General features: G+C 43.6%; 1 protein-coding gene across 1 annotated transcript; it reads right to left on the minus strand.

The window, feature by feature from the left end:
* Positions 1-409: 409 nt before the first annotated feature.
* Positions 410-18,876, minus strand: pex11g (peroxisomal biogenesis factor 11 gamma). The gene is made up of 4 exons (XM_072594319.1): positions 18,595-18,876; positions 12,933-13,111; positions 6,227-6,298; positions 410-2,306 (listed from the first exon to the last, which is right to left on the minus strand). Exons 1-4 carry the CDS (start codon positions 18,832-18,834, stop codon positions 2,078-2,080), a joined length of 720 nt encoding a protein of 239 aa, XP_072450420.1. The 5' UTR covers positions 18,835-18,876; the 3' UTR covers positions 410-2,077.
* Positions 18,877-23,074: the final 4,198 nt, after the last annotated feature.

Below are 23,074 nucleotides of genomic sequence, written 5' to 3' on the forward strand. Positions count from 1 at the left end.
CTGGGTCAAAACCTGTAATTGCCTCCCTAATGGTATTGTGAGTCAACCCACAGCAGGTGGACTGCAGCGGTTCAAGAAGTCAGCTCACCACCACCTTCTCAAGGGCAAGTAGGGATGGGCAATAAATGCTGGCCCACACCCCACAACATCCACACCCCACAAACTGAATTAAAAAATAATGTTGGGCCTGGCTCACACCCTTGAACAAATTGTAAGATTCAACTTGGTATTTATATTTTTAAAACCTCACTTTGCTCTCTTCCTTACATTGCAAAGTTCAGTTGATTAGGTAATTCTGATCTCCTTACCACAAATTAAGCAATACTGTGTTCTGCAGCACCACAATAATTCAAAGATAAATGAAGACACAATTCCTTATCAGTATCAAAACATCACAGAGAGGAAGAAATTCAAAATGAAAATGTTTATTTTAATTGCATTTGTTTTTTAAGTCTGCAGTTTTCAAATTATTCTGAAAGTTTTTATACTTAGTTTAGATTACTGGCTGTCAGTTATCATTTTTTAGATTTGTTGAACAATTAATGTCAGTTTTGTTGCTGTGTCCCAATAACATTTAATTCTTTCTACGATTAACACAGGAGCGAGGGGCCCTGAGACAGTGACACAGAAAAAATGAAGGATAGCATAAGTCAGGCTCATCTGGACTCATCAATAAAATTCACCAGAAATAAATATCGTGCCCTTACCTAACCGAGTATGCACAGTTTTAAATGCAAGTTTTCAGTCTTTATTTTTCCATGAACTACCAATGAACTGAAGTTATTGCATCTTCAAATTTACTCAGTTTTAGTTCCACCTCCTCTGAAAGGGGTGAATCATGTCAGGTTGGCCTCCAGTGGACATTTTCCATAAATCTGCTGAGGTTTGGATCAATAAATTGAAGGTATCACAGCTAATCCCCAATACAGTGAACATGCACACACAGTCTCTCTCTCACACACACACACACACACACACACACACAGACAGACACAAACAATGTCTCACTCACACACAATGTCTCTTTTTCTCACACACAGACACAAACAATGTCTAACTCACACATAATGTCTCTTTTTCTCACACACAATGTCTCACTCACACACATACACAGTTTCTCTCTCTCTCACACACACACACATACACATATGCATATGCATAGTATTTCTCTCTCTCTCTCTTTCACACAAAGATACACGCAGTGTCACTCACACACACACATATTTATAGTGAGTGTGTCAGCCTACAGTTGGTCTCTGATTGATTGTTCTGTACTCTAACCTCAGGAGTGTTCAGCCCAGTAGGTAAAGCCCCCATGAAAGAGCTGAGGCTGGAGAAAGAACAGAGATCGAATTCTGAAGTTAATGATGATGGTCCAATGATTCTCCTTCAAAGAAGGTTGGACTCATAGCATCAACTCAGTTTCACTCTCCACGGATGCTGCTGGATCTTCTGCATTTCTCCACAACTTTCACCTTTTATTTCAGATCACCAGCATCCAGCAGTAATTTGTCTTTTTTTTAAAAGTCAAATTCTGAACCTCCCTAGTACTGGTGCATGTTCTTAGGCACTGGTTCAACAAGAAAGCTTGTAATCCCTATTGCATTCCCCAAAGCAAATATATGCTGGAAAGGAAACTGCCACAAAATGGCTCTGACTAAAATCAAAGTGGGATGTGTGGGCCAGCGTAGGCACAATGGGATGAATGGCCACACTTTGAGTTATAAGGGTGGGATGAGAAGAAGGAGATAGCTAAACTTGGTCCAAAATGGATGGATTTGAACTTGGCAGAAAGGAAGTGAAATGTTGCCGTGTCATTGTCAGATTCGATAAGCCAGTTAATGACAGAGCCATAGTTTCCCAGAACAAAGTCTACGAGCTTTTGTTCTCCATGGACGAGATCCGATGATGGGGAGGTGGTAAAGTCTGTTTCTCGTGAGACAGGACGGAAGCTATTCTCCCCCAATAAATAAATAACGGTCTCCCAAACACACCAATAAAATGGATCAAGCTTGAGCACTCTCTCTGATGGGTTGCCAGGTTATACACCCCAAATCAAAACCATGTGCCTCTCCTGTTATGGGTCCTTGTTGCTGCAGCTCCCGCAAGACATCTGATAGAGGCTGATTACCGACGAAACGGTCCCCATTAGCCCCACCAGCCACTCAGGAAACTTCCCTGCCCACAGGAAACCCGGTGGCATCCAGTGGATAGCATTTGTCAGGTCAGCCAGGCAGCTGATGATGTTGAGAATTTCCGCTCGCATCCGTGCCTGATATGCCTGTCTACTCAAATGGTTGGCTTCACTAGAGGGTAACATTTCAAAAGCAGACACATGTTAAGGCAAATCCAGCAACTTCCCACTCCCCCCCCCCCACCCACCGCCCCCAGCATTTATCTCTCAGCCCCCTTGGTACCCCTCCCCCATGTTCCTGAAACTTGAAACATCGACTCTCCTGCTCCTGCTGCCTGACCTGTTATGCTTTTCCAGAACCACACCTTTTGACTCTGAACTCCAGCACCCTCAGTCCGCACCTTCTCCCTGCTGTGATAGACAAGCACATAAAATTTCCTGTATTGAAACAGACCTTTGATCCAAACGCTCCACATTGACTTATCCCCAAAACCCCACTGGCCTATTGTTCTGTGCTTTCTCTCACATGGGTTCTCCTGCAAGCTTCCCATTAAATATTATCCTCATCACGTACTGGGATCAGGAGTTCCAAATTCTCACCACCATCGGGAAGACATATTTCTCATGAATGTTTCATCGAATTTATTCACAATTATCCCGCATTTATGAGTGACTATCGTAAAAGCTTTGCGACATGTAAGAAATAAAGGGTCAGCTAGTCAGGTCTGAGATGAGCAGAAATTTCTTCATTCAAAGGGTTGTAAATTGTTTGAATGCTTGATCCCAGAGAATTATGGATGTTCAGGTGTAGAGTAAATTTCAGCTAGAGGTTGGCAGTTCTTTTGGATTTGAATGGAATTGAGGTACAAGCAGCTAGAGCAGGTAAGTGGCATTGAGGTCGATAATCTGCTCTGATCTTTCTGATTTGATTTAATTTGATATGATTTGATTTATTATTGTCATATGGTCCTGAGCACAGTGAAATGTTTGTTTTATGTGCAGTACAGGCAGATCATACCGTACAAAGATCATTGGCTGATTGAACAGAGCGGGGATCACAACACTTCAGCTGCAGAGAAGAAGCAAGACCGACATTAGGTTTGAAATGTGAGAAGACCATTCAGATGTCTAACAATAGCATAGAAGAAGCTGTTCTTGAACCTGTTGGTAAGTGTTTTTAAGCTTTTGTACCTTCTTCCTGAGGTTGGCAGAGATTATAACTGGGGTGGGAGGGGTCTTTGATGATATTGGTATTGAACGGTGGAGCATGGACAAACGGCCAACTTATATTTTTAGATCCTGACAAAGTCTCTGATCACAGTCTTCAAAGCCCCGAGTGTGCCCTAGGACCCACAGCTGCCTCCCCGGGGGTTGTGGGGGTGGGGGTGGTGCATTCTAGCATGTGTACTAGTGTTTGTCAATACAGCTTTGCCTAAGCATAGCCCAGTGTGTGTTTACACTGCCTGGTGTTCACAGTGCCTGTGGGCCCCATAAACTAGAACAGCTGGAACCTCTGAAAATAGATGCAGGTGTATAGACAGGTTGGCATTTAACGGGTTCCATGTGGATGATCATGCCAGGGTGCCATGGAATGTCGGACTTGTGTTCCCAAGTTTCCAAACTGGCACAGAGGGAATTGTTAATCGGATTCAAGATACTTGCAGCAAGAGAAGGACAAAAATGCAGAATGCTTGTGCATTTAATGACAATTATATAAATCTCTTCAGATTGCTAAATTATCCCTTTGTATTTCTTGCTTCCCTGATTAAAGTTCAACAATCTGGGCAAACAACCCTCACTCGTAAGGTCCTGGAAAAGGTTACAAGAAGAATTTGGTGTTGCATGATTTTTCTTCTCAGTTTTCATCTCTGACCTCTCTCTTCCCAATGCATCTATTTGCCTTTCTCAAAACAAACCTCTGGTCATTGGTCTTCCCCCTGATGTATGTTTTTGAGGCCCCAACCATCCCACGCTCCTGCAGTCCCACCTTGCTACCCTCTTCTATCCCTCTATCATCACTCTGTTGAAGTTAAGAAAGTTTCCGACTTGGACTTAAGGAGTTGAAATTCCCCACTTCCCTCAAATTTTCTCTTTCTTCTATCTCTCACAGCTTTTTAAAGAAAAATTGCCCCACACCTAATCACTCTTACGTTTGACAATCTTGTCTTATAGGATATCATCAAATTCAGTCATTAATTCTACCCATCCATGATGGTACCATCCCACCTTCTATGCAGGCTCCCTCTTTTAACTCTATAAAGTCCAATGAGTTGTAAAAAGAAATTCAAACTTCCAGTTTATACCTGGAATTATGACATGTAAAGGTAAAATGTAAGATTTTTACTGTAGCAAGGCGACCAAAAGCACTATTGATTCAACATTATTTTTGTAGACAATGTATACCTTAACCTCAAAACAGAACTTTCTCCTCTTCCTTTGATGACAACTGAAAACATGCTCCATGGATATACTACACTGTCCTTTAAGTGTATCTGTAATTATTCCAGAACCAATCTAAGATGGAGGGCCAATGGCGTGTTCTTGTATTTTTCCTTTCTCATTTAGGCAACCCGTAATGTGAGAACTGTCTTTCACAGTGAGGGCTTTTAGCCCAAAGTTTCCTCCTTTAGTGCAAGCTGGGTCAATCTTCCACCCTTGTTCAATCTCCCCATGAATTTGGTTTGTTCAATCCATCCATGTTCCTGTATGATGAACCTCAGCATCCTGCTGCTGACAGCTGCTCTCTCTCTCCCAAATCTTGGCAGACTATCTTGTCTTTAAGTTCCATGGATATCATACAAACTTTTCCCCTTTATATGACAATGTGAATCACATGGGCACTATATCCATAAAGAAATGTCAATTAGCTAACCTTGAGACCTCACCTCTTTTATTCTGGAAGTTAGCGGACAATTTAAGGTACAACTGTTTATAATCTGACAAACTCAACACTACATGGAACTTTGGAGACTCCCTGTTTATCTACTGTTAACATACAGGCTGCTATCATTATGATTAAGCACAAACACCTTGAACTTTCTTTCTGGTTAAAAACAACCTGGGTGCCCTGTAATCTCAAAAAATCAAATCACCTGCAGCTTGCTGTCAGAACAGGTCCCATACCCCGATCACTCTGCCTTTCTTTAAAGACACAGTCTGGGTTAGAGTGGTGCTGGAAAAGCACAGCAGTTCAGACAGCATTCAAGGAGCAGGAAAATCGACGTTTCGGGCAAAAGCCCTTCATCAGGAATTAAAGACACAGTCCCAAACCATAAGAAGCTTATAAACCACAGAACTGAAACACTGCATATCTTCAGGTACTTTCTAATCAACCTGTTCAGAGATATTATTAGATACATCAAAGTTGGTGGGATGTCAACCCTGGTCTCCTGACTCAGAGGTAGGGACACTACCACTGCACAAACACAGCACCACCACTTCCCCTGCACAAACAGGATATTTTCTACAGGACCTTGAGGCACCTCTGTAAAGTGAGTGGGATAGATATTTCTGATCAATCTGATCAGTTTACGCCTCTCAAAGAGGTGGGACTTGAATCTGGGTGGCCTAGCTCAGAACCAGCAACACCACAGCTTTGCCACAAGAGTCACTAAAAAAAAACCTCTGTATTTACACACGTCAGTTTGTATCCTTAGATATTTCCAATCAGTCTGTTTGAAAAAGTTATTACCCACCATTGGAGCAGGTGGGACTTGAACCTAGGTCTCCTGTTACAGAACTACAGCCACTGGGCCCTTCACTTTGCATCCTTATTCTTCTTTTTAAATAAGTGAATAATTTTCTCATCCCCAAATCATCTGTGGTACTTTTAATGTATTATCTGCCAAAACAAAATCAACCATGTTTGTAGTTAATCAAATTAAGTGCAATTTCCGGATGGACAACTCTTTTTATAGCTGTGCTAAATTGTAAACCCTGAAATAAATAACCATGTTTAGGGACTCCCTACCTGTGGACAGGGAGGCCTGGATTCAAGACCCATCTGCTCCAGGGGCATGTATTAAAATCTTTAGACAGGTTGATTCGAAAAAAAGGTTAAATATTAAAAAAAAACATATTCTGTCACCATACTCTGTTCTGAGGTAAGTGTTATTCTGGGTTCCCTTTAGTTTCTTCTTCAGCATCTGCACAACTCTGAAGGACCTGTTCACATTAAAGAGAAGAGGAAAGACAAATTATTCACTCAATTTATTAATTGACTAGATACTTACAAAATCCCAAACAATAATTAACAAAAAAAAAGCATAATCCCCTCCCACCCTCCCTACAAAGATTTCTCTGTTTCTTAGCTTTCAACACACACACACACACACAAAGTATTCTTAAAATTCATTAACAGATGCGATTAACAGAGGCAAGATCTACATTTACTGTCCATCCCTAACTGCACGTGTGCTACCTTCTTAACAAATGAAGGATTGGCCTAGTCAAGTCAAAAGCTGGAACTAGAGGAGAGTCTCAGTACAAAAGGCCATTTAGAACTGAGATGAAGCAGAACTGCATCAGAGGGTGGTGAATGTTTGAAATTCTTTACTCCTGAGGGTTGTGGCAACTCAGTCATTAGGTTCAATACAGAGACTGATAGATTTCATGTTACTATTGTCATTGAGGGTTTGGGACAGCATGGGAGTAGGATGTTGAGATACATGATCAACAAGATTGAGAATGGCAAAGGAGGTTTGAAGGGTTAAATGGTCTGCTCCTGCTCCTATGTTTAACTATGTTACTGTGGGTCTGGAATCATGTGCAAGCAGACTGAGTGAGGATGGCAACATTTCTATCCCTAGGGAACATGAATGAACCAGATAGATTTTTCACAATTAGTTTTAAGGTTAGTTTCAAAGGAGCAGGCAACTAAAGGACACTGTGATACCTAAAATTAGAACACTGGCACAGGAGATGTAGGCTTTGGGTCATGGTACACTGGCATTAGTAAAGGGCTGCTGTATGTCTGGATGGTCAACAACTGAAGGATGCAAGGACCAACATACTTGCAAACTGCACATCTAGGGGAATAGAGATGGGTTTAAAGAGTGGGGCAAAGAGAAAAAATGTGGAAAGATGACGTATATTAAATAATATAGGAAAGGCAAGAGATGAAAATAGTAATATGGGAACTGAAGGGAACAGGGAGAAAAAAGTCTAGGAATACACCAATCAAGACTATGTGTTACAAAGATAACAAAAAGACAAAACTAAGGGTTCTGTATCTGAAAGTGTGTAGCATTCGCAGCAAAATAAACTAATTGTAGCTCACTTTGAAAGAGAAGTGATCTGATTGTCATTACTGAAGGATACATGGGATCTAGTCCTGGAAATTAGGAGTCTGTGACTTTCAGGAAGATTAGCAAGTTAGGTAAAGGTGGAGGGGTAGCACTGCTAATCAAGGATAATATGAGTGCAATAGTTAGAGATGACTTAGTTCAGGAGATCAGAATACAGAATCATTTTGGTTGGAGGTGAGCAATAGTCGGGGAGGAAGTCACTACCACTACTACAAGCCTCCTAACAGTAACCACAACTGGAGACAAAGTATACAGGAAGACATATTAGATACTTCTGATAAAGGGACTGCAATAATCTTGGGTTGCTTAATCCACATACAAGATGGGAAAATCAAGTTGTCAATAGTAGGCTGAATGAGGAGCTATACAATGGGTTCAAGATTGTTTCTTAGAGTAGCACATTCCAGAACTGACCAGTGAGCAGGTTTTATTAGACTTGATATTATGCAATATGACAGGAATTTTAAAAAATGATCTCAGAGTAAAGTCACCCCAAGGCAGCAGCGACCACAATATGATTGAATTTTACATCCAGTTTGAATGGGTGAAGACTGGATCTAAGATTTGTATTTTAAACCTAAGTAAGGGCAACTGTTGGCATAAGAGCTGAGCCAGCTGAAGTTATTGGTATAGTCGGCTAAATCATTACAGACACAATATCAGACATTTAAGGGGATATTTCAGAACAAGTATATTCCTACTATTTAAAAAAAAGTCTAAAGGGATGACTCATCATCTGTGGCTAACTAAAGATGTTAGGGAAAGTATCAAACTTTAGGAAAAAGCACATAAGTAGCAGGTCAGACAATTGGTCAGATTTTAAAGAACGGCAGAGAATGAGGAATAAAAATTCAACCAGAAGGAAGAAATTTAGATATGGGAGCAAGTTAATTATGAGTGTGAAAACCAAGAGCAAGTTTATGTGGGTATTTAAAAATGAAAAAGAGTAAAAAAATGTAAATATTGCTCCACCAAAGAGTGGGAGTTAACAATAGTTAGTGAGAAAATGGCAGATGTAATTAACTTTTGCTTCAGTCTTCCGGTAGTGGCTGTTAATCAGAAAGTGGAAGGGAGAGAGAAACTTTGTGAGCTTACAATCACGAGGAAAGTGGTACTAAGCAAACTGATGGAGTTCTAGTCTTCCTGGTCCAGTTGGACTTCATTTTAGGATATTAGAAGTGGCTAATAAGCTTGCAGAAGCATTGGTATTAATTCTCTGAAACCCCTCGATTGAGGAAAGGTTCTATTTATTTAACCAATTAATTGCAGATCTTCGAATGAGTACCATGCTTGTGGATAAAGGGGAGCCTCTGGACTTAACTTGAATAACGTGCCACATCAAAGTTTATTGTGGAAGATAAAAGGTCATGATATGACAGAGAACACATTGTCATGGATGGAAGATTGACAGGCCAGTAGAAAACAGAGAGTAGGAATAAATAGATCGTTCTGGATTAGTGGTGCGGGAAGGGCACAGCAATTCAGGCAGCATCCGAGGAGCAGTAAAATCGACGTTTTGGGCAAAAGCCCTTCATCAGGAATAAAGGCAGAGAGCCTGAAGTGTGGAAAGATAAGCTAGAGGAGGGTGGGGGTGGGGAGAAAGTAGCATAGAGTACAATTGGTGAGTGGGGGAGGGGATGAAGGTGATAGGTCAGGGAGGAGGGTGGAGTGGATAGGTGGAAAAGAAGATAGGCAGGTAGGGCAAGTCATGGGGATGGTGCTGAGCTGGAAGTTTGGAACTAGGGTGAGGTGGGGGAAGGGGAAATTAGGAAACTGTTGAAGTCCACATTGATGCCCTGGGGTTGAAGTGTTCCGAGGCAGAAGATGAGGCGTTCTTCCTCCAGGTGTCTGCTGGTGAGGGAGCGGTGGTGAAGGAGGCCCAGGACCTCCATGTCCTCAGCAGAATGGGAGGGGGAGTTGAAATGTTGGGCCACGGGAAGGTGTGGTTGATTGGTGCGGGTGTCCCAGAGATGTTCCCTAAAGCGCTCTGCTAGGAGGCGTCCAGTCTCCCCAATGTAGAGGAGACCGCATCGGGAGCAACGGATACAATAAATGATATTAGTGGATGTGCAGGTAAAACATTGATGGATGTGGAAGGCTCCTTTAGGACCTTGGATGGGGGTGAGGGAGGAGGTGTGGGCGCAGGTTTTGCAGTTCCTGCGGCGGCAGGGGAAGGTGCCAGGATGGGAGGGTGGGTTGTAGGGGGTGTGGACCTGACCAGGTAGTCACGGAGGTAGTCTTTAGAGACCGCAATTTCCCTTCCCACGTGGTTAAAGATGCCCTCCAACGCATCTCGTACACATCCCGCACCTCCGCCCTCAGACCCCACCCCTCCAACCGTAACAAGTTCAGAACGCCCCTGGTGCTCACCTTCCACCCTACCAACCTTCGCATAAACCAAATCATCCGCCGACATTTCCGCCACCTCCAAAAAGACTCCACCACCAGGGATATATTTCCCTCCCCACCCCTTTCCGCCTTCTGCAAAGACCGTTCCCTCTGTGACTACCTGGTCAGGTCCACGCCCTCCTACAACCCACCCTCCCATCCTGGCACCTTCCCCTGCCACCGCAGGAACTGCAAAACCTGCGCCCACACCTCCTCCCTCACCTCCATCCAAGGCCCTAAAGGAGCCTTCCACATCCATCAAAGTTTTACCTGCACATCCACTAATATCATTTATTGTATCCGTTGCTCCTGATGCAGTCTCCTCTACATTGGGGAGACTGGACGCCTCCTAGCAGAGCGCTTTAGGGAACATCTCTGGGACACCCGCACCAATCAACCACACCTCCCCGTGGCCCAACATTTCAACTCCCCCTCCCACTCCGCTGAGGACATGGAGGTCCTGGGCCTCCTTCACCTCCGCTCCCTCACCACCAGACGCCTGGAGAAAGAACTAGCGTGGTGTGGGGCAGTGTATGTGAGGGTGCCTTGGAACACTTCAACACCATGCCTTTATTCCTGACGAAGGGCTTTTGCCCGAAACGTCGATGTTACTGCTCCTCGGATGCTGCCTGAACTGCTGTGCTCTTCCAGCACCACTAATCCAGAATCTGGTTTCCAGCATCTGCAGTCATTGTTTTTACCATAAATAGATCGTTGTCTGATTGGCATGATGTGACAATGGAGTACTACATGTATCTGTGTTGGGGCCTCAATGTTTTACAATTTAAAGCAATGGCTTAGCTAAAGCGTGTGAATTCCTGACGAAGACCTTACGCCCGAAACGTTGACTCTCTTGTTCCTTGGATGTTGCCTGACCTGCTGTGTTTCCCCAGTGCCACACTAAAGTGAACAAATGCATGGCAGCTAAATTTGCAGATGACAAGACAGGTAGGAAGGTATGCTGTGAAGAGGACAAAAGGAAGACACAGATGGACATAGCTGAGGTTGACTGAGTGAACCTGGCGGATGGAGTATAATGTGGGAAACTGCAATTATTCACCTTGGCCGGAAGAATGTAAAATCAGAGTATTACGCAAATGAAGAATGACTGCAGAATTACAATTTGCAGAGTTCTAAGTATTCAACTGTAAGAGCAGCACAAAAGTGAATATACAGGCACAGCATGTAATCAGGAAGGCTAATGGGATGTTACACATTATTACAAAGGATTTAGTGAGGACTGAGCACTGTGCATCAAACAAGAACTAGAACCATGGTCACTTTCCAAGCCTGCCTACATTACACCGTCACTGCCATCATGCTGAGACCAGTTACCTCAAGAGAGGTGGGGAAACAGAGCTGGCCGGTATAGCTCAGTACAACACCCAGGTACTGGGGTTGTCTATTTGGCGCAGACTATCTCAAACTTTCAATCTTCTTGAGGTGTGAATGTCATGGAGTCTTGGTGTGTCGGGAAGATGGGGTTTCTTGCTCGCTCCTGTTAATCCTTAGGTCTCCCAAGCTGCTTGTAAGCACAGGTCACAGTGCTGACAGCTGTGAGTTACAGCACTGCAGCTTGTGGATTCAAGTCCCATTCCGGAGACCTGAACTCAAAATGTAGTATGACATTGAATGAAGTACTGGCACAGTGCTGCACAGTTGGAGGGTGCTGTGGTTTGGACAAGCCCTTACACTGAAGCTCTGACTGTCCTCTCAAACCAAGATCCTAATTTCACCAAAAAAATGAAGAAATTTTGCATGTTTTCATATGGAGATCAAAAGACATAGGAGCTAGAGAATGCCATTTGATCCCTTGAGCCTGATAAGTTTGATTTTGGCCTTAATACTACATTCTTCCCTGTCCCACTCCCCACAATTGTTGATTTACAAGGGATTAACTGTCCTCATCCTAACCCTTTTGGTAGCTCAGTGGGCAGTCTCGCGTGACTGTGTGGAGTTTTCTGCATGTCTTGTTATATACCAGGCCAGACTCCGTCAAAACATTTTAAGAAAGTAGCCCAGACCGTAACATTGCTAGTTGCTTTAAGCAGGTGTAAAGTGGATATTCCAGGATAATTGCCGCTGGTAAAACCGCTTAATGTTAAACGAAACAGAATTTATTTACAAGATCACCAAGTGAAACATAAACAGAAGAGAATTACAATACTGAATAACTTAACTTCTCCAACATCGCAACAGATTATTCCGACTTAATGATGCTGTTCCAAATACTTGCAACAATCCCCATAAACACCCCGTGGCACAAAAGGTAAAGTCAAACACAGGCTCTTACAGGAGAGATGTCAGAGAAGAAGGGTCAGCGTGGACCTGCTTCTCTTGGGTCCAGCAGCTTTACAACAGCCTGACTGTTTGCAGTGAATAGACAGACCACCAAAAACAAACCCACAAACCAAACCAGAGTAATGCTGAACTGGGAGAACTGGCCACTCCCCTTTCATTTTACAAGTGTTTTGTTTTAAAACTTGACAGCCTTTTGCCTGAGGCAGTATCAGTTAGCTATAATCAAACTGATCCTAAAACCCTTCAAACTCAGACTCTTCAGAGTCTGTGTCTTTTATGACCTCTCTGAAAAAAAACCCCAAGGACAACATAACCTTGTTAAAAAGGAGCAGCAGCATCATAGTCTGCATGGGTTTCCTCCCACAGTCCAAAGATGTGCCGGTTAGGTGGAATGGCTGTGCTAAATTTCCCTGTAGTGCACAGGGATGTGCAGGCTAGATGGATTAGCTACAGGAAATGCAGAGTTAAGGCCATAGGGCAGGGGTAGGTCAATGTGGGATACTCTTCAGAGAGTCAGTGGTGACTCGATGGGCTGATTGGTCTCTATCTGCACTATGGGAATTGTATGATTAGAAATCTGGGTAACTCCTATTCAGTGACCTAGTCTGCATTGCTCCCTGAGACAATCCCAGAGAGGCTGTGAGAGAATAAATTTCACAATCTCATCCAATAATTATCATGTCATTATCAGATTTCAGTTGGTGATAGTTTGCTGTGTAGACACTCTTGTGTCAGATGGAGCTTTCTTTACTGAAGGTGACTGAAAAAGGGGAAAATGGTAATCTTAACTCAGTGCCACTCACCGCAGAGCTCCCAGTACCAGAGACAGTGTCCACAGTGTGTTACTGAACATCCACCACTTCTCTGAGTTGATGTTTAGAATTCTGTAGTCAGCAGCCCAGGCTAAATGTTCGCAGGGGTAATAGAGTTGATCTGCCAGGTTTCCTGTTACAGAGAGCAACCGCAAAATTGTATCTTCCTCCTTTGGAGGCAAATAAGAAAACCTAAAATCAACATCACACCTTTCAGAGTTTATAAAATGTATTTTACACCCTCATAACATGCCTTAGCAATTCAGCCAATGGATATGTTGATGGAGGTTTTACGACTGATGCAGTTGCTATCTTTTGGATGAGAGACAGTGTCAACTGTTACTCATTAGTTGGGAGTCGGGGGGGGGCTCAAATCCCAGGAAATCTGAAGATAGACATCGAGTGCAATACTGAGGGAGTGCTGCATCTTTTGGGAATACACCCACAGATGGATGTGACTGATCCCAAGGGACGATTTTGAAGGGAAGTAGGGGAGTCCTTTCTGATGCCTTGGCCAATATTTATCCATCAATGAACATGACAGGAAGAGATTATCTGCTGGTTATCTACAGGATTTCACTGTGTGAAATTTGCCATCACATTTCCTGTAATGGTAACTACACTTGAACAATGTTTTTTAGATGTAAAGTTCTTTGGGATAAGATTGTGAAATATTTTACAGCAGTGCCCGGATTGCGGATTGGACCTTGGGTTAGTTGCAAGTTGATTTGTACACAAATCAGAACACAATTCAGGACAATAGGTAGGACCCATCCGTAAGTACAGAAAATGTTCATCTGTCAGATCATTAAAATTACACCCCTGTAAAGGATTGCATTCATCAATATGATTGCTCTCAAGTCAGTCATCCGTAAATCAGGGACACTCTGTAGATAAATGTCTTGTATACCTGATGTGCTGTCTGCTCTCTTAGATGGATGTAAATGATCCAAAGGTGCTATGTTGAAGGAGAGCAAGGGAGCTCTCCTTGGTTTCCTGGCCAATATTCAATCACTCAATCAACATCTGAAGGTCTGGAGCGGCTAACAGCTAGAGAGGGGCAAGGACAGTTGTTGGACTGGGGTCTGGTGCAGGTAGTCAGCAGCTTGAGAGGCCAGTCAGACCATGTGTGGAAGCCCCTGTGCTGATCTACTGCAACGTTATGATTATCTATAATCTGACTGTAATGTTTATCCTTTTAACTATGTCTTATTTCCAACTTACACTATGAATCACTAAATTAATGCAACTTTTTTTAATATAAGATTCGTACTGAGGTACGTTCAACCTCAGATAGTGCCAATGGTGACATTATACGCTTTTTACTGTACTCCTATACTTGAGTACACATGACGATGAAACCTAATTCTAATTCATTGTTGTGACATTGACTATGGGAGTTTGCTGTGTACAAACTGGTTGCTGCACTTCCTACAACAGTGTTGGCATTGTAAAAGTCTTACACTGGCAGCAACATTGGGTTGTTCTGATGTAGAAAAATCACTACATAATGCAATACTTTCTTCCCATGCATGGATATTAGGGAACAGCAAGATCCCACAAACAGAAATGATGAGATAAATTAGAAAGCTAACACCACTGGCAGTGCAACACTCCCTTGGTAAAGCGATGACATGTCGGCCTGGGTTTTACTGCATTGTTTCCTGTAGCTCACCGATCAAAGGCACAGATTGTTAGCAACTGAAACAAGCTATCATTTACCGGAAGACTTCATCAGCTTTTGTGTAGGAGAGAACAAAGGAGAAAAACAGCCTCAATAGTGGAAGGATTTCCACTCTGTATATCCATGATCAGATGGGCACGTTATCAGCAAGTTGCTTTCAGCTTGCACAAGGCAGGACATGAGTCACATAGACAGATGATCATTTAGATAGCACTTTTCACAGCCTGAGCACTGACCAAAATGCTTTACAGCTAATTGGTTACTTTTCAAGTGCAGTCACTGTGTTGTAAAACTTGAAAGGGTTCAGAAAAGATTTATAGTGATGTTGCCAGGGTTGGAAGGTTTGAGCTACAGGGAGAGACTGAACAAGCTGGGAATATTTTCCCTGGAGCATCAGAGGCTGAGGGGTGACCTTATAGAGGTTTGTAAAAACATGAGGGGCATGGATGGGGGTGAATAACCAAGGGTGGGGATTCAAAAACAAGACGGCATAGGTTTAAGGTGAGAGGGGAAAGACTTAAAAGACTTTTTCATAGAGATGGTGGTGCGATTATGGAATGAGCTGCCAGAGGAAGTGGTGGAGATGGGTACAATTACAACTTTTAAAAGGGATCGGGATGGGTATATGAATTAGTTAAAAAAAACCTTTATTATTAAATTAATTAAATAAATGATCAATTATAAGGGTTTACTCTGGGCACTCGGGTTTCCTCCCACAATCCAAAGCTGTGCAGGATAGGTGAATTGGCCATGGCTCTGCCTCACAGCGCCAGAGACTCAGTTTCAATTCCCGCCTCAGGCGACTCTCTTAGTGGAGTTTGCACATTCTCCCTGTGTCTGCGTGGGTTTCCTCCGGGTGCTCCGGTTTCCTCCCACAATCCAAAAATGTGCAGGTTAGGTGGATTGGCCACGCTAAATTGCCCGTAGTGTTAGGTGAAGTGGTAAATGTAGGGGAATGGGTCTGGGAGGGTTGCGCTTCGGCGGGTTGGTGTGGACTTGTTGGGCTGAAGGGCCTGTTTCCACACTGTAAGTAATCTAATCTAAATTGCCCATAGTCAGGGGTAAATATAAGGTAGGGGAATGAGGGTCTGGGTGAGTTACTGTTCAGAGGGTTAGTGTGGACTTGTTGGGCCAAAGGACCTGTTTCCAAACTGTAGAGAATCTAATCTTAGAGTGATACAGGCAAAATGCTGGTAAATGGGACTAGATTAATTTAGGATATCTGGTCAGCAGGGGTGAGTTTGACTGAAGTGTCTATTTCCAGGCTGTACATCTCTATGACTCTGTGTTGAAACCTAGGAAGTTTAGGAGCCAGTTTGTCCAGGCAATATCCCACAATTGGCACAGAAGTAAACAAACAGATAGCTTGCTTTTCATAACTCTGGCGGAAGACTAGTGTCGAGCATCCCAGAGTGAATTCCTGCATCTCTCTCTTCAATATAGTTCTGGGGGAAAGAGTGTAGTCAGTGCATTTTATTCACATTGAAAATTAAACTTTTTGGACTCTTCATTTCCAGCACTTTTTCACCAAGATAATATCTTGAATACTTAAGTGGGAGATAGGCAGCTACATGAAGAGAGAAATGAACTAAACGATGCTAATAGGGTACAATGAAGGGGAATGGCAGCAAGTTCACACGAATAGACCAATTGAGTCAAATAGCCTTAATCTGTGCTGTAAATTCTAATAAGCCTCATTCTCTCAGACAGTCAGGGTTTTGGATTTGACTCAAGTCTTCTAATGAAGTCATATTCAACTCCAAAAATAAAGCTAACTCATTTTCTCAATCAACAAGTGTTGCCAGGTCCACCGAGTTCTCCAGCAATTTCTGTTTTTATTTTATAGTCCCTCAGTTCCAGGTTAAACAGTGGATTTTCCATCTTCCCAAGGGCACCATGTTAACCTGATTAGGAAGTTGCTGAAATAGAGGGTTTGAGTTATAAGGAGAGGCTTGATATACTTGATGTTGTGGTTCTGTTTGCCGAGCTGGGAATTTATGTCGCAGACGTTTCGTCCCCTGTCCAGGTGACATCCTCAGTGCTTGGGAGCCTCCTGTGAAGCGCTTCTATGATGTTTCCTCAGGCATTTATAGTGATTTGTATCTGCCGCTTCCGGTTGTCAGTTCTAGCTGTCCGCTGCAGTGGCCGGTACATTGGGTCCAGGTCGATGTGCTTATTGATTGAATCTGTGGATGAGTGTCATGCCTCTAGGAATTCCTTGGCTGTTCTCTGTTTGGCTTGTCCTATAATAGTAGTGTTGTCCCAGTCGAACTCATGTTGCTTGTCATCTGAGGACTAGCCACACTACCATACATCAAAAACATTTCTGAACTGACAGCCAGACTACTGCAACTACTAGGACTCATAACAGCACACAAACCAACAGCCACTCTCAGACAACTCACCAGGACGAAAGACCCGATACCCAGCTTGAGCAAAACCAATGTAGTGTACAAAATCCCATGCAAGGACTGCACAAAACACTACATAGGACAAACAGGAAGACAGTTAACGATCCGCATCCATGAACACCAACTAGCCACGAAATGACACGACCAGCTATCCTTAGTAGCCACACACGCAGATGACAAGCAACATGAGTTCGACTGGGACAACACTATTATTATAGGACAAGCCAAACAGAGAACAGCCAGGGAATTCCTAGAGGCATGACACTCATCCACAGATTCAATCAATAAGCACATCGACCTGGATCCAATGTACCGGCCACTGCAGCGGACAGCTGGAACTGACAACCGGAAGCGGCAGATACAAATCACTATAAATGCTGGAGGAAACATCACAGAAGCGTTTCACAGGAGGCTCCCAAGCACTGAGGATGTCACCTAGACAGGGGACGAAACATCTGCAACACAAATTCCCAACTCGGCGAACAGAACCACAACAACGAGCACCCGAGCTACAAATCTTCTCCCAAACTTTGATATACTTGAATTGTTTTGAGCATAGGAGGTGGAGGGGTAACTTGACAGAGGTTTATAAAATCATGAGGGGCATAGATAAATTGAATGGCAGGTGAGTTTTCCCTGGTGTGGGGGGGGGGGGGGTTGTAAATTGCAGGCATCTTTTAAGGTGAGAGGAGAAAGATTTTAAAAAGACTTATGATGGGCAACTTTTTAAAAAATATACACAGTGGGTAGTTCATGTGCTCATGAATTTCCAGAGGAAGTGGTGTACACAGGCTGTTATCCAAATTTCTTTTAAATGTTATAAGTTCATCAATAAGAAATATTTGGAGGAATATGGGTCAAGTGGAGGCAGTTGGGACTCATTTAGTTCAGAACTATGGTCAGTATGAACTTGGTTGGACCAAAGAGTCTGTTTTTGTGCTGTACGACTTCATATCAGAGGCTGTTTATGGTCCACTTTCTAACATCCTGTGCCTGAGGTAATCCGTTACCAACAGGCTCCTCCTCTGGCCGAGACCACACCCATAACCAGAAGCCACACACCAATGGCTATTGGGCACACCCACAATTCTGGGCCCCACCTCCTACTAACTCCACCCCTGGCTCTGGAGCTAAATCTCCATTGGTCCACAGGCTCTGCCTACCTCCTGCTGGCTGAGCCCATTGGCTAATCTACCCCACCCCTTCATCCTTTGGCACCGCCCATTTAGTTAGAGGGCTCCACCTCTCTGCCAGGGCCAGCCCCTATCCAATTAGCCAGTTACCACGCCCTTGGCCACACCCATGAAGCGTGCCCACGCTTCCTTGGCCCCACCCCGTACGCCTGCGCACGCCTCCAATATCGTGGCCACGCCCACACCACGAGCAACGCAAGCCGGTCGCGCGCGCACTGTAAACGCTCCGCCCCCACAACCTCGGGCACGGCCCACACAACCCAGGCTCCGCCCTTCCCATGACCCCTGACCCGCCAGCCCCGCCCCCTCCCCCAGTGACCAGGCCTCAGGCCTCAGGCCCCGTCACCCTCTCCGCTGGCCCTCACCGTGCCACCCAGCCCGTACCCCCGCGAGTACAGGAACATGGAGAGGTCATCGAAGAGACGCAGCGTCGCCCGGCAGTTGCTGAGCTGCTGGGCGATCAGGAGCAGCCGGCGGCCCAACTCGGGCCGCACTCCCGCCTGAACCGCCAGCAGGCCACCCAACAGCCGCGAGCTGTAGCACACAGTCCGCACGAACCGATCGCGACCCCGATAAGACTCGAGAGCATTTGCCACCGCGTCCATTCCCGAGCCGAAAATGGACTTTAAACCTGCGCCGGGAACGGAGACGCCGGAAGGGAACACTGGTTGACATCTATAATAACCAATGGCAAGGCTACATTTTAGGGGAGGTCCCGCCCTTCAGGATAAGGCAGCCAATCGGATGTCTGAACGGGCTGTCATTCACATCGATGGGGGAGGAAGTTCGAATGGTGGCGGGTCGCCTAGCAACATGAGGGGCGGGGCTTTATTGAGGAACTTTATGACAAAACAAAACCGTTTAAAAGGGGAAATGAAGTCCAGGCAAGTCCACAATCATTGCACAAATAATGAGAGAAAGGCGGGAGTAAGGAAACGATATCAGTGCGGGGATTAGATTAGATTATTTACAGTGTGGAAACAGGCCCTTCGGCCCAACAAGACCATACTGACCCTCTGAAGTGCAACCCACCCATTCCCCTACATTTACTCCTTACCTAACACTACGGGCAATTTTAGCATAGACAATTTACTTGACCTGCACATCTTTGGACTGTGGGAGGAAACCGGAGCACCCGGAGGAAACCCACGCAGACACGGGGAGAATGTGCAAACTCCACACAGACAGTCGCCTGAGGCGGGAATTGAACCCAGGTCTCTGGCGCTATGAGGCAGCAGTGCTAACCACCGTGCCACGCAATTCATGATCCGCTTTGTGAACCAGAGGCAGTTCATCTTCTCAGTGATGCTTTTTGATGACTTTGGTTTGTCAGTCCATTGAAATATTTGCTTAAATGTCTTCTAATGTCTCTAAGTCGATAAGATACCTAAATTGTAGTTCGAGGGTACAGGAGGTTGAGAGACGTGAGGTGAGAAATAAGGCTTCAGGTCACAAGAGGGCATTGGTAAACAAGAAGTTGGTTTGAAGCGTGTCTGCTTCAATGGCAGCATCATTTGGAATAAGGTGAGTGAACTTGCATGGTTGGTAGCTGAGGCCTTGATGTTGTGGCAGTTTCAGTGATGTGGATAGCACAGGGACAGGAATGGTTGTTGCAGGTTACAGAAAGGATGTTTGAGGACTTGTCTACTGAGGTAGAATGGGCTGAGCTTAGAAACAGGAAAGGAGAGGTCAAATATTTCCTTCAAATATTTCCAGATATGAGGCAGAGTGGTAGATGTGATCTCTATATGGACTTCAGTAAGGCGTTTGACAAGGTTCCCCATGGGAGACTGATTAGCAAGGTTAGATCTCACAGAATACAGGGAGAACTAGCTATTTGGATACAGAACTGACTCAAAGGTAGAAATCAGAGGGTGGTGGTGGAGGGTTGTCTTTCAAACTGGAGGCCTGTGACCAGTGGAGTGCTACAAGGATCAGTGCTGGGTCCTCTACTTTTTGTCATTTACATAAATGATTTGGATGCGAGCATAAGAGATACAGTTAGTAAGTTTGCAGATGACACCAAAATTGGAGGTGTAGTGGACAGCGAAGAGGATTACCTCAGATTACAACAGGATCTGGACCAGATGGGCCAATGCGCTGAGGAGTGGCAGATGGATTAGGTAAAAACAATGACTGCAGATGAAGGGCTTTTGCCAGAAACATTGATTTTACTGCTCCTCGGATGCTGCTTGAACTGCTGTGCTCTTCCAGCACCACTAATCCAGAGAGTGGTAGATGGAGTTTAATTCAGATAAATGCGAGGTGGCTGCATTTTGGAAAAGCAAATCTTAGCAGGACTTATACGCTTTATGGTAAGGTCCTACGGAGTGTTGCTGAACAAAGAGACCTTGGAGTGCAGGTTCATAGCTCCTTGAAAGTGGAGTCGCAGGTAGATAGGATAGTGAAGGCGGCTTATGGTATGCTTTCTTTTATTGGTCAGAGTATTGAGTACAGGAGTTGGAGGTCATGTTGCGGCTGTACAGGACATTGGTTAGGCCACTGTTGGAATATTGTGTGCAATTCTGGTCTCCTTCCTATCAGAAAGATGTTGTGAAACTTGAAAGGGTTCAGAAAAGATTTACAAGGATATTGCCAGGGTTGGAGAATTTGAGCTATAGGGAGTGATGACAATGTCATCATTGTCTACGGGAATAGTGCCAGAAGCTGGAGGATTGCAAATGTTGTTTCCTTGTTCAAGAAGGGGAGTAGAGACAATCCTACCAGTGAGCCTTACTTCTTTTGTGGGTAAAGTGTTGAAAAAAGTTGTAAGAGATAGGATTTATAATCATCTGGAAAGGAATAAGTTGATTAGGGATAGTCAATACGGTTTTGTGAAAGGTAGGTTGTGCCTCACAAACCTTATTGAGTTCTTTGAGAAGGTGACCAAACAGGTGGATGAGGGTAAAGCGGTTGATATGTATATGGATTTCAGTAAGGCATTTGATAAGGTTCCCCAGGGTAGTTTATTGCACAAAATATGCACAACCTACCTTTCGGCGCAAGTGTTGGCGCAACATCGAGGACCAAAGGGCCTATACTGCGCTGTTATGTTCTATGAGAGCTTTACTCTGTGTAATCAAAGTGTAGAGGTGTACTGTACCTTTAAGAGAGTGAAGGACTCAGCAAGCACACGGAGTGTTGGAGAATTTACAATGTAATATTTGGTTTAGCAGTTAGCACTGACTGAGTTGGTATGAGACAAAAACAAATTTGAATTCAGCCAGTCAGTTCAAATTAAAGCGCAAAATACCAAACTCCAATCAAGTTTGAATTTTGTATATTGACAATATTAAAAACCAATGAAACAGTCTGATGTTTTGGGGTCTAAGGGAAACATTGAACAGTTCGGGGGAGAACTGTCAAGCTATCGGCATGGACAGACTGCTGAAAAATAGCTCTCTTAAAGGTACCTTTATGTATCATCGACCTGTGAAACAATTCCTAAGAAAAAGAAAATAAGACAGAGGAAGATACAAAGAGAAGATTTGACAGCTGGCTGGTTTTGAAATTTGAATTTTTTGGTAAATCTTAATCGGGGGTTTTATTGGACTAGTATTGTAGAAGGGGAAGGTAAAAGATAGGTTAGAGGAAGGAGTTGTAAATAATTGTTAAATAACTATTCTCTGTTAGACTTCAAACAAAAAAGTTGTTAATTTTTATTTTAAATAGTTCTTGGCATCTCAAGTTTTCATAGTCTGCTGGATGGGATAAATCATTTCTGTGTTGCTGGTTTAAATTAGCAGGGGGAGTTTACCTGTGTCGTAACAATTTGGGGGCATTCATCCGGGATTTGAACTAGTTTAGACAGATCTGAATAGATTTGGGGATACGAAAACTCCCAGCAGATTTAAACACTTTCAGGTTAGTGTCCTAGATCTTTAAATAAAACATAGGTGAGGCAATTTGTTTAATTTCGGTGACTTGTGGTTGATTAAATTAAAAGTGAGAGAAATGGCTCTTAAAATTGCAAATGAAGTTCTGGGATTTGAAGATAATTCTCAAATTTGCCAAGAAAGTTTAGAAGGAAAGAAAAAGACCATACTTTTAGAATTAGCAAATAAGTTAGGTTTGGGTTTAACCAGAGACCAAAGTAAAGCTGAAATTATAAGAGAGTTAGTCAAATCCTTCGGTGTATCAGAGAAACAGACAAGTACGGTAGAAATGGAATAACTTAAATTACAATTGAGGAAAATGGATTTAGAAGATAAACAAAGAAAGAAAGAGGAAAGAGAGAGGGAGAGAAGTGAGGGAGAGAGAAGGAGAGAGAGAGAGAAGGTTCTTAGCTGAGCAAAGGGGGAGAGGGAGAGAGGAAAAAGAGAGAAGGTTCTTAGCTTTGCAGAAAGACAGAGAATTTGAACTTGAGAAGTAGTGACTTAGCTAGTAAAGTCAAGTTAACAGGATGGAGATTAAAAGAGAAGGTAGCGATATATATAAATATGTCAAAACTCTGCCACGTTTTGATGAGAAAGATGTTGAAGCCTAATTTATTTCATTTGAAAAATTAGCTTGGCAGATGTGGCGATCTGTGGATTTATGGGTAATACTGGTTCAGATTAAACTGGTAGGCAGAGCTAGTGAGGGATTTGCTATGCTGTCAGTTCAAGAAATTATGGAGAGGTTAAACAGGCCATGTTAACTGCTTGTAAATTGGTACCAGAAGCATACAGACAGTGGTTCAGAAACATAAAGAAGGAGCCAGGTCAGATTTATGTAGAGTTTGAAAGAATTAAAGAGTCATTTGATTGATTGGTGCATGCTTTAAAAATAGATAATACCTTTGAGGCTCTACAAGAGATTGTTCTGCAGGAGGAGTTTAAAAACTCACTTCAAGAGATGGTAAGA

The sequence above is a fragment of the Chiloscyllium punctatum genome, chromosome 24, assembly GCF_047496795.1.
Source record: "Chiloscyllium punctatum isolate Juve2018m chromosome 24, sChiPun1.3, whole genome shotgun sequence".
Lineage (NCBI taxonomy): Eukaryota > Metazoa > Chordata > Chondrichthyes > Orectolobiformes > Hemiscylliidae > Chiloscyllium > Chiloscyllium punctatum.

Bases quoted from the DNA above. Each gene is read 5' to 3' on its own strand.
- pex11g (XM_072594319.1), bottom strand. From the start codon at position 18,834: ATGGACGCGGTGGCAAATGCTCTCGAGTCTTATCGGGGTCGCGATCGG. The intron at 13,112-18,594 runs GTGAGGGCCAGC...TTGCCTCCAAAG, and splicing joins GGTACGGGCTGGGTGGCACG to GAGGAAGATACAATTTTGCG. The intron at 2,307-6,226 runs GTATGGTGACAG...GTTACCCTCTAG, and splicing joins AACACTTACCTCAGAACAGA to TGAAGCCAACCATTTGAGTA.